This window comes from Canis aureus, chromosome 11 (assembly GCF_053574225.1).
Source record: "Canis aureus isolate CA01 chromosome 11, VMU_Caureus_v.1.0, whole genome shotgun sequence".
In the NCBI taxonomy this organism is placed as follows: domain Eukaryota; kingdom Metazoa; phylum Chordata; class Mammalia; order Carnivora; family Canidae; genus Canis; species Canis aureus.
Window position 1 is genome coordinate 14,681,113 of NC_135621.1, and position 14,520 is coordinate 14,695,632.

Here is a 14,520-nt window from a genome sequence, read left to right on the forward strand (position 1 = left end):
AGGTAGTGGTGCCCAACTAAGAAAACAGTACCTGGAGACTCACGTGGATCTGTACGGAAACCAATGAGTATTTTAGGGGATGAAGAAGGAAGATTTGATTGCTCTCTATTTTTCTTCTGTTCTGGAGTCAAAGTGTTCTCCCTTTATAGGACTTTGGAGATCACTGCAACAAATCTCTTTCTTTCTCCTTCATTCATTGTTTTTTTGATAATGCTTACAAAAAAATTTGAATGACCACCTTGGTCTTCTGAAATTCTTATATTTTTCAAGGAATGTGGGATATGCGTGTGTGTGTATGTGTGTGTGTGTGTGTGTGTCTGTGTTATGGGAGATATAATAAAAATTTAGAGATGTGATCTGAAAACTAAAGCAACAAAAAGGACAGTGATAGAAAATGAAGATACAGGAAAATAAGAGGAAAATGAATCAGGGAGTGTGCTTTGAGAGCTTCTCACTTCCCCCACTGCCCCGACATGCAATGTTGGATATCATATCAAGCGTATTTTAAATATAAACAGAAAGCTTCTTATTTTAAGAAATACTATGGGAAAGCTTTGCTTAACATTTTGGGGAAGTAGAGAATTAGCCCCCCATTTATGTACATTGCATATCTTGGTTTTCATACATTGGCTTTGCTTTTATTTATTAATTTTTTATTGTTTAGAAAAGATTTATTTATTTTAGAGAGAGAGAGAGAGCATGAGCAGGGGCAGGGGCTGAGGGATAGAGAGAGAATCCTCAGGCAAACTCCTGCTGAGTGTGGGGTCCAACTCAGAGCTCAATCCTGAGGCCCTAAGATCATGACCTGGGCTGAAATCAAGAGTCCGATGCTCAACTGACTGAGCCACCCCAGGCACCCCACATTGGCCTTGCTTTATTTTATTTTTTTAAAGATTTTATTTATTTATTCATGAGACACACACACACACACACACACACAGAGAGAGAGAGAGAGAGAGAGAGAGAGAGGCAGAGACACAGGCAGAGGGAGAAGCAGGCTCCATGCAGGGAGCCTGACGTGGGACTCGATCCTGGTACCTCAGGATCACACCCTGGGCTGAAGGCGGCACTAAACTGCTGAGCCACCCAGGCTGCTCATGCTTTAAATGGGAATGTCAACATGAATACATCATAAAGGCAGGTAAGGAAACAAAAACCATGTCATGCATGGATCTAGAGATATTAACTGTTCATTTACTCAAAGGAAGCAGAAGGAAAACTCTATAAAAAAGTGATTCCTCCTACCTTACTCCCAACAATGGACTTTGGCAGGTAATACCCCAAGTTTATTCCTAGTCCTTCTCTCTACCAGAGTTTTGATGACAACTTAAGAAGATGGTATTATGTTACATCAGTAGCCCTCAAAATGTACTCAGTAAATGACTATAGAAGCTGTCCTGCAGTTGAAGATGACCTTGGCTTGGGTCTCCAGTAACTAAACAGAATCTGATGTAACTAAATGATCTTTGTAACACAGCTCGATTCTTTGGGGGGACAAGAAAGTCTATTTTCTCCTTGTGTCCATTTGGTGGTGAGTAATTTTACTCAATATGCCAATCATCTCTGGTTCTATCATTTTTAATCGGTGAATACTCTTGAAAACAAAACGAAACAAAAGAAAACAACCTGTAGGGGGAAACAGAAGAGCTCTTACCTCTCCTGAAGTCCTATGGGCTTCATTTTGAAAGGAGAAGGGCAGACGGAGCTGGTAGCTTTGATCTCAGGAGTGTATCGGCCTTGAGGGTCGACAACCACATTCAGTACCTTGGGGGCTTGCTCGGGCTGGACCATGCTGTTGCCTGTCTTTGCCTCAGACTGTGCGGGCTGTAATGCAATGGGCGACAGGTGGATCTCCTGATTTTTCTCTTTATCTTGTCGCAAGGAAAGCTGAAACTTTTCTTTCAATCTGTAAAGAATCTATAGAAGGAGATATAAAGGCTTGTGTTTTCACACCGAACAACAAAATATGATCTCTTCCATCCCAACCCAGAAGACAAACTGAAATGAAGAGTTAATAATACAACTAAGCAAAGCCTTCTGGAATGATTTCTCAGTTCTGTGGTCCTCAGATTTTTCTCAAACAGATATAGTTGGTATTTCTAGTTATTAAATAAATGTGTCCATGGATCTATTCCTCAAACAGATATTCGAAATAAAATTTGGCTAATTTTATAAGTGCCAGAAGTTAGTTTGATCACATATAGGTTTTCACTCAAAATGACTGAAAGGGAAAGCTGATTGAAAGGAATAGCCATGAAACATGGGCTCATGACATTTATAGAAACAGAGATCTGCATCTAGACAACATGTGGGAAGAAACTTGTAAAATATTAATGAGAAAAATAGTTATGCTATAAATCGTAATTTCTTGTGTTGGTAAATATCCACACCAGTCGTGTATTAACTTGAATATCTGGTAGCTTCTTCAAAAAATTAAGTTTAGGGCACCTACCAAAGGATAATTTGAAAAACCAGAATTTTATTTTTTACCTCTTTACCTTTTTAATTTTTCTAAAGATTATTTATCTATTTGAGAGAAAGAGAGAGAGAGGGAGGGAGGGAGAAGCAGACTCCCTGCTGAGCAGGGAGCCCAATGTGGGGCTCAATCCCAGGACCTTGAGATCATGATCTGAGCTGAAGGTAGACCCTAAACCAGCTGAGCCACCTAAGAGCCCCTCCCTTAAAAAAATTTTAATGCCTGTAGGAACCAACAAACATTTCACTTCTTCCATTCTCAGAGCCCTTTCTGGACGGCTAATTCAATTTATAAATGGTAGGGCTGTCATTTTAAGCTTTTAAAGGTATTGGACTGACTTTCCTGGGACACTCCATGGATGAATTTGTAAGGGAGTAAAATTTGTCTTCTGTGTACTCAGGCTTCTCCGTTAGTAAGCTTTTCTTTTCTCTTTTTATTTGAAATTTTTTCAAAAAGTATTTTATTTTTTCTAGTTTTATTGAGATATAACGGATGTATAACATTGTATAGTTTAAGGAGTACAACATAATGAATTGATATTTTTTTCTTCTCTCAATGTTGACTCCTCCACTCCAATTCCAGTAGTAACTAGATGCCTTCATCTTTCTTTAAGTATATTCTCAGGAAGTGACTTAATAAGTTAACACACATGAAGAGGTGACTTAACCCATTGTCTATAATTACAGCACTGATGATGTCTGCATTTTAAAAAGCTTTAAGCCTACTGAACTCCCTTGTTTAAATTTTGGAATCCAGTCTTAGAATGAATCACATTCACTCTAATTAGTCAGGGTGCTAAGTCTTTCTTTACTTTTCTTTCAGCGTTCCTCTAAATTCTAGTCTCCCCTATATTTGATATCTACTGGAAAAATACAGAATCTAAATACACTTTTCTTCTTGTTAAAGAATGAATAAGCAGAAAAGTAAATTGGGAAAGAAATAACCTGAAATTGTAGAGATGATAAATAACTCTGAGAATTTATTTCAGGAAAATTTTAGAAAATATTTGTCTAGTATTCTCAAAATATGTTGGTAAAACTTCTGGGTACCTACTTGAAAATAAAAACACCAATTCAGAAAGATATGTGCACCCTTATGTTTATTGCAGCATTACAGAAGCAAATCTCAGTGTCCAACAATAGATGAATGGGTAAAGAAGATACACCATACACAATGGACTATTACTCAGCCATAAAAATAACAAAATCTTGCCATTTCCAACAACATGGATGGACCTAGAGAGTATCATGCTAAGTGGAATAAATCAGAGAAAGACAAATACCATATGATTTCAGTTGTATGTGGAATCTGAAAAACAAAATCAACAAAGAAGGAAGCAAACAGAAAAACAGAAGCAGACTCCTAAACCCAGAGAACAAATTGGTGGTTGCCAGAGGGAAGGGGCTGGGGGACTGAGTGAACAGGTGAAGGGGACTAACAGGTACAAATTTCCAGTTAGAAAATAAGTAAGTTACAGAAGCGCAGGCAATATAGTCAGTGACACTGTAATGACATTGCATGGTGACTACCTTTGTCATGGTGAACACCGAGCAATGTTCAGAATGGTTGAATCACTATGTTGTATACCTGAAGCTAACTTACATTGTATGTCAAGTATACTTCAATAAAAAATACAGAAAATGGTTACGATGGTAAAAAAAAATAAATTGTTGAACAAAATAAGATGATAAGAAATCAAAATGAAATAAAACACAACAATGTAAGATGAAAAGGTATCAGGCTGAGATTAAGAGGAAAAGAACCTAAAAAAACTGAAAGCTTGGGAGAGGGATGCGAATCTTCTTTCAAGCAATAAAGAACAGAACTGACAGTGCAGAAAACACGACCAGTGGTATATGTGGCAAAGGCAGGAGACTGCCTGGAATGTTGAGCAAAAAGATCAAGAAATGAAGATGGAAACAAGAGAAACGATGGGATACAGGAGTCAAAGGAAGGTCACAGTAAACGAGAAACCAGACTAAGTGGGAGAGAAGCCAGTCATTCAGATATTATTCAGAACTATTTTTCCAGTGCTTGCTTGCCTGTTTACATTTGGGTTTTGGAGAAGCATATTTCAAAAATGAAAATGAGAAAGCCAAGGGAGTGTCAGCTGTCTCAATAGCTCTTGACAGGTCACTTTTTACGATTGCACGGGTGTAGCATGAGCTCTGGTCCAAAGTCCTTCTTTACTTCATACACTTCTATTCTGGATGAAGGACCTTTGTCACATATTTTACAGTCAACTGTTAGGTCATTTCTGGTTATAGGTCAACTTTTTAATCTACGTAGCATGTGTACAAACTGATTTACATCTTTTTTTTTTTATGATAGGCACACACAGAGAGAGAGAGAGAGAGAGAGAGAGAGAGAGGCAGAGACACAGGCAGAGGGAGAAGCAGGCTCCATGCACCGGGAGCCCGACGTGGGATTCGATCCCAGGTCTCCAGGATCACGCCCTGGGCCAAAGGCAGGCGCTAAACCGCTGTGCCACCCAGGGATCCCTGATTTACATCTTTAATTAGGGAAAAGGAGAACTTGGAGAATGCAAAATGCTTATAAGAATACATATACTTAAAAAAAAAAGAATACATATACTTTAAAAATACTCAAGAGAGAGACTGGGCTGCCTGGCAAAATGCGGAAAGAATTGAAGACATTGCCACCCAGCAAAAGGGTGGTTGTCACGGAATGAAGCAGTAAGGCAGTCGTTCTCAACCAGTGGGATTTAGCCCTTCAGGGACACCCTGCAATGTCTGGAGATGTGTTTGGCTGTCATACTGGGGTGGGCGGCGAGGCACTACTTGTATCTGGTGGGCAGAGGCTAGAGATGCCACTAGATACCCTACAGTGCACAGAACAGACCCTCTCCTCCCAGTAGAATCATCCAGCCCAAAATATCAACAGTGCTGTCGTTGAGAAAATTGGCATCAGGGCTCTTAAAAATCATCTGGTAAAAATCTCCTCGTTTCACATTTAGACTCAGAACACTTGGATAACTTCTGGAAGGTTAGAAATAAAGTCTAGAATTCAACTTTCTTGATTTATGCCCACGATCATTCAACTCTACAGTTTCTTCCAAAGCCCCATATCCTTTTTCCCAAAAGCTTTCCCCAAAGCCTCTAGAAAAGTGTGTCTGAGATTCCTCTCTGTATAGATCAAGGTCTGGAATATAGCAGATGCCTGTTGCTCTGTGTGAATGTGCTTCATTTCAAAGTTCAACCTCCAAGCTGATTATAGCAAGGGTCAATCAGTATCTTTGGTTTTACCTGTAAGAGCTTGTTTGAATCTCAGGATGCCATAAAGTCATTTGGTCATTTGGAAAAGGCAAACAGGAATATTGAATGAGAGAAGAGCTGTAAAAGCCAAGCTATACCAAGAGATTAAAAAAAAATGTAAGGAAGATGAGAGCCACAGAACACAGACATGAGAAGAGCTACAAAGACGTCCCATAAACCTCTTTTGCTGCTTATAATTTTCATTTTAAAAAACCTCATAAGTGGTACACCTTAAACTTATACAATGTTACATGGCAGGCATATTGCAATTAAAAAAAATCTCTTAAGTAGGTAACACAAACACTTGTTTGGGTTAAAATATGTTCCAATTTTAAAATGATGCCATCAACTAAGAACCCATAGTATTTCTTTTTACAGTATATTACAGTTGGTTTTGAAAGAGTTCATTCATTCATTTCTTAGAGTTGAACAGACATGAGTCAGTTGCCACCACATTACACAAGCAACGCTGCAGGTACAAAGATAGCACACGACCCTAACTTCTGGGAATTCATGCGCTGCCAGAAGAGAGAGATGTGGAAAAATAACACCCAGTACATGATAATATAGGCATTTTCATCATCCTCCCCTTTGTGGCCAGAAGCAGGTGCTCACAAGACAGAGTGTGAAGACTTAAAGAAACCACAGTTTGACTCCTTTATACATGGAATCAAGCTAAGGAGTCTAGACTTTTAATCCAGATAGAATTGGATTTCTTTTTTTAGAGATTTTATTTATTTATTTATTTATTCATGAGATACAGAGAGAGACAGAGACACAGGCAGAGGGAGAAGCAGGCTCCATGTAGGGAGCCCGACGTGGGACTCGATCCCCAAATCCTGGGGTCATGCCCTGAGCCAGAGGCAGATGCTTAACTACTGGGCCACACAGGCACTCTAGATGTGGGTTTGAATTCCAATCCCTCTTTTCACACTCCCTTCCTACTCCCAACCCATTGTATATTCTTGGTCAAGTCACTTATTCCCCCAGAATCTTGGTCTCCTCATCAGAAAAATCAGGAAACTAAAATACATTAAGTGTCTATGCAGAGAACCTATAGTTAATAATACCACGTTGTACGGTTAAAATAAAATATTTTGTTAAGAGGGCAGATTGTTATGTTAAGGCTCTTATCACAATACAGAATAATAATAATAATAATAAAGGAAGAAATAAAGAGAACAGGAGGACACTTCTGGAAGTGATGGGTAATCTATGACTATAGTGATGGTTTCATGGTTTCATGGGTGTAAACTTATCTCCAAACTCACCAAGTCGTACCCATTAAATCTGTACAGCTCTTTGTAGGTCAATCATACCTCAATAAAATGGTTTAAAAAAACACATGAAGTGTTTAGGACCAGGTAGGAAATTTAGTAGCCAGCTTTGTACCAGTAAGTCTGCCAAGAAGGGAAGACACTAAATATTGTGATCGTCATTATTTTCATTATTATTATTAAGAAGATCGTATTCTTATCTAAATGGTTTTATTAATATAAAAAAATTAGTTCAAGACATACTCTTACCCTGGAAAATAGTTCTGTCAACAGATCATTCCGGCGAGGACTCTATTCCCATTTCCCCCAATCTCTAGGGATTACATATAACAAATTAGAAGAGTGAGCTATTTACGTCCACCTTTGGCATGTTTTCGCTGGATGGTCCTCAGGCTGTAGCAGGTGTTCTGACACAGGACTTCCTGCCTCATCTACCAACACCATGACTAGAAAAACTCTTCTGCGTGGCGTATGGATGGCTCTTCTATGGGCCTCACATACCAGAACTTTCGGTGACCCAAACAGCTGCCTCCTGAAATCGCTTTCCACAAGTGACCTGGCTCATAGATATCTCTACCCACATCTCATAAATGCCTTTGCACCTCTTAGTAAACCTCTCAGTGCATTTGAAGGTTTAATTTAGATGATAAATGGTGTTCTTTCCATTGTTGATTGAGGTTTAATAAGTAATTCTTCTCAGTAATAAATTTCCTCCACCTAAAACAGACTGAATGGATTGGAAATCGCCCACACGGTTTTTTTTTTCCTTGGAAAATTGTATTTGTCTATTTGTCGCTCCACCCACTCCACATTCACATTTGAGAGGTGCTAAATAAGCCACACATTTTAAAATGTCATGCATGTCTAATTTTATGCCTGGCAACATAATTTTTTTTTTAATTTTAAGGAAAGTAAACAATATGCCACATTTCAAAACTCTTGCCTAGCCTTATGTTATTGTTACATAGCACACATAATCCACCATTACAGCAATTTACCTATAAAATTTCATCTTTGAAAAATGGAAAACCATATGCTTTTCGTTTCTATGGTATATAGGGAGGCTGGATGCAAATAATGACATTTGATCTCTCATAAATATAATTATTGCCAGAGGGAAAATCCTGTGCTGTATTTTTCCCTTTGCCATGGAATCAACAAAATTATGGGAAACAGAATCAGAATATTATGTGTTTGACAATTGCAAAAGTGATAATAGCATAGCCATTACTGAGAAAGCCAAGTTGAAAAACTGCCTTTAAATCAAGGTCATGATCAAAAATGCTCGAACATTTCCAAAGATAAACTTGTTTTCGAGAATCACATTTGACAATCCCTAAATGTGAACTGTTGACTTGTCAGTGGTGGAGTGGCATCAGATAAATTTTAACGTCACCTTAATCCTGTCTAGTAGGTAGTATTTTTCTATCAGTGTAAATTCCTTCCTAGGTACTGCTGGTTTCTCTGTTACTTTTGAAAGTGACTTTTTCTCTTAAAGTTTAAGAGTGTGGGGTGCCTGGGGGGCTCAGTCGGTTACACCTCCAACCCTCAATTTTGGCTCAGGTCATGATCCTTGGGGGGTGGGGGGGTGGGATGGAGCACCGGGCCGGGCTCCGTGCTCAGCGCCGAGTCTGCTTGTCCCTCTCCCTCTACTCCACCTCCTGCTCTCTCTCTATCTCTCAAATAAATAAATTAATTAAATCTTTAAAAAAATGTTAAGATTGTTTGAAATACATCATTCTATTTCTTTCACTTATTCAAGAGCGACTGGAACACAAATCAAAAGTGTTGCTTCTGTCTCTACACCCACCTCCAACTCGTTCCTGTCCCACAAAGTGGGAGCTCCACCACCCAGGAGCTCAGCCAACCTTAATTTCTTTCTTTCCTTCTCCCTGAGAGTCAGTGCACGGGAAGTCCTGTTGTATCCATCTGCAAATAAATCCCAACCGTTCACTTCTCTCCATCTCCGTCGCCATCCCTACTCTGGACGCATTGTCATCTTTGTCATCAGGCTAACATGATGGCTTCTAGGAGACTCCTGCCCCCACACTTGGCCTGGTGCTCTGTCTCCAACCACGCTCTCATCAGCGAGTACCCGCTCTGGTAAATACACCTGTCAAATCACACCAAATATCTGCTTAAAACTCTCAGCTTTCTCCCTTCTTGTTGAGCCCGGAGAGGCTGAAGCTTCTTCCCACCCCAGCTGCTCCATCCACTGTATCCTCTGCCTGGGGGATCCTCTCCCCACATTTTCACATGTCTCGGAAGTCTCAGAGTGCCCTGTTCTGCTCCCTATGATGGCATCTCTTCGTGGCACTGACCAGTATTTGATTTTCAAAAGAAATGAACAGACTTCATTTTTTCAGAGCAGTTTTAGGTTTACAGGAAAACAGCAGAGAGTACAGAGTTCTCATACATCCTCATTCCCTACTTCCATAAACAATTTGCCCTGGTAACATTTTGCATTAGTGTGGTTACCCGTGTTACAATTGGTGACCCAATACTGATGTATCACAGTTAGCGGAGGTCCTTCTTCTAGATTAGGGCTTGCTCTTTGGGTTGCACATTCTACGGGTCTTAACAAAATCCATGCTGTCACAGACTCACCGCTATGATATCAAACAGAATGGTTTCCCTGCCCTAAAACCCCGTTGTGCTCCTCCTTTTCATCTCCTCCCCTGCAGCCTCTGACCAACCACTGATCTTTTCACTGTCACTCTGGTTTTGCCTTTTCCAGAAAGTCAAGTGCTCGGAATCATACAGTCTGTCTACTATTCGATTAGAAAAAATACTAACTGCATTACTGACCATGTCCCCCTCTAGAGGCCAGGCCCCACCAGAATAGGGACCTTCCCCGTCTTGTTCTCTCCTTGGCCACAGCGCCAACCACAGGTGCACAGTGGAGCCTCTGCAGGAATTTGTGGATCAAATGAGTGGATGAACCTACCTGCCGACCCCCCAGAGAGCAATCACCTCTTGTTCACTTTTGAGACATTCCTTTCTCAATGTCTTCTAGTAGCTTTGGAACCCACTTATCTAGGTTTCTGACTTTTATGTTGCTGCTTGGCAGAAATCGGGCAAAGGAGAGCTGTTCCCTGGCCTCAAGTTGTTGAGAGTGTGGCCACTGCGGGTCCTTCTGCCTCTGGAGCCCAGCATGTCCTGGAGAGATTTATCCCATCAACGTTGCACATGCAGGAGCTCCCTGAGTTCCAGATGCAGAACCTGGGATATCTCCTCCACAGAGAGAGCCTTCCTTCCTTGCCGTTGCTCTGATCCATCTTAGCCCTTTGCTGCCTGTACAATCCCTATTTGGAGCACTCTCTACCCCTTTCTAGTCCCCTCTTCCTCCCATCTTTCCATCTGAGAAGCAGAAAAACACTCTCATTGTAGCTGACAAGAGAGAAAACAGCACTCAAGGCTTCCTGTACTAAGGAAAAGAAGAACCACATATTGTAAAGTGCAGTTAACTCTAACAACAACAACAAAAAACCCCAAAACAACAAAACCCACACCTTCTAAAATACTAAAAAAAAATCCAGCGGTCTCTGCCACAGTTCCCCTACAACCTCCAACTTTGCCTCATTCAATTTTTTCCCCTAAAGCTCCAGCATTTAATACACCAAAATCGATTTTCTTCCTCAATCCTTAAATTAGTCTTTTGTTTACTGTTCCACGATTTTTAGAAATCTTCTTTCTAAAATCATTCCCCTGGAGGCAGAAGCCTCTGATTCATGACGATGAAAGCTTGAGGATGTCCTTACTATTTCCTACGTTTAGACTCCAGGAAATATGTCCATCATCACCCTATTACAGGCCTTAATTATTTTATATTCTTAGACCTACACAGCCTCTGTCTTTCCCAACCCAGCCCTAATCTTTCTAACATCAACCTCTTCCCAGCAGGGGAAGCATAAACGAAGAGAAACCAAAAAGACACTTAGCAACACTGTTGGATGTGGAAAGGGTGAGTACTGTGATGTGTTTTCGGGGGCATTTAAAAGCTAAGGAACAGATATTTTTGAAAATGTACAAAATTAAAAAAGAATGTAGCACAAAGAAAAAATATTAAAACCCATTTGTAAAACTTCAAATATTTTAAATTACATCACAGAATTTTTAAAAGAATAGGAAATTTTACCAAAGTATTTGAAAAGTAGCCCTTAACTCAACACCAAATAGCACTGCCTAATTGAGTGGGTTTATTCTGGGTTCCTTTGTTTTTTTTTTTTTTTTTTTTTTAAACTAGAAATACACTTTCAAAGGCTACACACTTGTAATTTATAGAACTATTTGCAGTGTATATTTTCTTATACAATACTTTTTTGTATTCATTCACCCAGAAATTTAGTTGGCAGTGAATCCTCCAGCCTTTGAGCCTATACTCATCTCCTTTTAATGCCTAGAATTTCATAGAATGCTATCTAGGTCCTTTAAAAAATAAAGAAATCAGCACTATCCAAGATGTAAGCCTGCCCCTAAGACATGTTTCCTTTTAAAATTTTTCCTGAGTTCCACAAAGGTTATATAAAAGAAGAAATAAAGTGAGCCCAAAGTGTGCCCATGAGACCTGAATGACTTCGAGGGCTCCCGGGACCTGGGCAATACACTTTCTAAAGCTTCATTCCAGGTTGATGGGGTTACTAAAAGCCTTGGGGCAACCGAGGCCTTACTCTGCAGGTCAGAATCCTTAATTCCACAGGATTCCCTCTACCTGTCAGGTCAGAAGATTCCCAATCTAACAGGACTGTCACCTTGCTTCTGTTCCCAGGCTTTTCAACATTCATTTGCATGGCCATGTATCCAGTATTCTTAAGCAGTGGCTCAGGAAGGGATAAAATATATAAAGAAGCAAACTTACCATCAAACACGTTACTATAATAACAAAGATGCTGAGAAAAATGACAACAGCGTAAAATCCTTCTTTGCTCCAGATTTTGTCCGCTTCGTGCTGCCCTTGTAAAACATTTTTCTTTAAAAGCAAAACAGAAAGTCCGATGTTAAATGAGAGTTTGAGGAGACTGGCATTCTTATCAGACACTCAGCGTATTTTTAGCTTTATCGCATGCAGTGCAGAGCAGCACACCTACATCCCCCGCTGCCGGCCGCGTCTCTAAGGCGGGGTCCTCACTCATGACAGGTGGCTTGATCCCCTGCAGGAGAGCAAGCCTGCCTCACGTGGCCTACTGGGGCCTGGCCTTCGTCAACACCCCTCCAACAGCCTCTCTTCGAAGTTACCTGGCTCATAAAATAAAAGAGTTCTGTTCTTTGCTGTGTTGAGGCAATTGCTTCTGCAGCTTTCCTTGCTCTGCTCCAAGGCCCCTCCCACAACCCCGACTCCCCGCTCTTGACTTTCAAACAAAAGTGAAACAGGTGCAAACAAGATCTCACGATGCCTTTATAAACAGAGCCACAGTGTCAGCATCATTTCCTTCTTTTTTTCTCCTCTTTCATAAAACCTTTTTATTTTTTTCTTTCAATGCAGTCTACGTTGTCAAAATCTGATTGAAGTTCACCTCAACCGTACAGATTGTTAGGAGATTATATTTTATTTAAAAGCAACAGGGAACAAGATCACAAAGTCCAGAACTGCTTGGTAATAAAAGGTAAAATATGTAGTTTTATTTGTGCTTTTCAGATTTTTTTTTCTTCTACTTAGTGGGTGGGAGGGAGGAGGAGAAGCTGAATAAAATGTGAATGAATGCCTTAGTTTCATACCTATTTGGTATCACACGTTAGAATGCCATTAAATTTTATAATTCAGTGAGATTTACAGATTTAGAGCTAAGGAAACGTTAGCTTGAAACCAAAGGTCTACAGGTAGGAGAAACATAAGGGTTAAATCAAGTCAAATGCTTCTGCTTCTCTAAAATTCCACTTTGGTAAAGTGTGCCCTTTACTCCCTTGAGCAAGAATCCTCATCTGTCCTTGGATAGTGTCTCCAACAATTAAGAGAGACTTGAGCAACAGGATGTTGAACGATGGAAAGTCACATGGAGAGAGGCTGCAGAGAATGAGAAGTTATCCTGGGCAGGTGGACACCTGGCTTAATGTCATCGCCGGGGTGACTTCAGCCTCTACTTCGTGGAAGAGAGGATCCACCTAGCTGATCCCAGTCAACCACAGGATTATGGGAAATCAATAGCTGTCTCAAAAAAAAAAAAAAAAAAAGAAAAAGGCCTTGAACAGAAAACTATTCTTGTAGGTGTCTGAACTTTGAGATCATTGTTAATTATTTTTCAAGACTTTATTTTTTTATTTTTCAAGACTTTAAAAAAATAAAATACGTTTAACATTTGTAATAGACAAAAAAAATATTTGCCTTAAAAAAATACTTCGTGAAAACTTTTATCCTGGAACTCCAGTAAGTGTTGCTGGGGAACAAAACAGAACAGAAAAGATCTTAGGGTTCAGTTGTGATGATAAAAATGACCTGAGGCAGGGACTCCTGGGAAGCTCAGCGGTTGAACGTCCGCCTTCAGCTCAGGTCATGATCCTGGGGTCCTGGGATCGAGTTCCACATCGGGCTCCCCGCAGGGAGCCTGCTTCTCCCTCTGCCTGTGTCTCTGCCTCTGTCTCTGTGTCTCTCATGAATAAATAAGTAAAATCTTAAAAAAAAAATTGACCTGAGGCAGACTTCTATTGTTTGAAGGAGTCAAGTTTCTATTTGCTTATAAAACATTTATATGCTCATCACCACATCTTGCCTACTTCCTAAGACACAGATAAGTTCATGGATATAAGAAATGATTTGCATATATGTAAAAAATATGTAAGGGGTAAGCTGAGGGAGAATCTGAAAACACTTGCTTGATGAAATGACTGGAAACCAAGAATCCTGCCAGAAAGGAAGTCTTGGATTCAAGTGGTGACTTGTCTTTTACTCTGCCCTCAGCCAGATCATATTTAATATAATACTCCTGAAAACATAGCTGGAAACTAATAGAAAAGAAACTCTTGTAGGAATCAGGTATAAATATGGAAGTGAGTTTTTTTTTTTTTTGTAAAATAACAAACTAAATAACATCTATTGCGTGCTATAAAAGCAAACGAGTTAAGCCTTCAAGTAGGCAGCCTAAACTTGTCAGATTTAAGTATGAGGATCTGAGCTTTAGTTCATGTAAAAGTTGGATAAAAAGGGGTGGTTAGGTGGGTGGAAAGAGATTTTGTGTTCCTAACCTGATTTGGTTCATTTCTTTTTCTTTTTTCTGCTATAGTTCGACACCTCCTGGAATATCAACATGTTCCTTTCTGCCTAAGACAAATCTGTTTTCTTTTCTCTTTTAACTAAAGTGGTGATGATGGAAGAATTAACCTCCTACCTGCCCCCCCCCCCCGCCCCGAACTCCCAGTTAGAAAGGCACATGTTTTGAACTCCTAGAACTTAGTCAGTGCACTTTCTTGGTAAATAGATTTCCTTCTGAGTCATGCTATTACTGCTGAGCACTACTGTATTTGTACAGAGATCTAAAAAAATTGATAAGGACAGGGTAAT

General features: G+C 39.9%; 1 protein-coding gene across 4 annotated transcripts in view; it reads right to left on the minus strand.

The window, feature by feature from the left end:
* The window catches only part of PTPRR (protein tyrosine phosphatase receptor type R), a 232,592-nt gene that overhangs the window by 84,097 nt on the left and 133,975 nt on the right, over nucleotides 1-14,520 (minus strand). For 3 of the 4 annotated variants that reach the window (XM_077913837.1, XM_077913838.1, XM_077913839.1), the window contains 2 exons: nucleotides 11,887-11,997; nucleotides 1,655-1,917 (listed from right to left, as the gene is read on the minus strand). In XM_077913837.1, the coding sequence (XP_077769963.1) occupies nucleotides 1,655-1,917; nucleotides 11,887-11,997 (374 nt within the window). Of the gene's footprint in view, nucleotides 1-1,654; nucleotides 1,918-11,886; nucleotides 11,998-12,263; nucleotides 12,288-14,520 lie in introns of those variants that run through there. The other variant, XM_077913840.1, reaches the window with a different exon arrangement.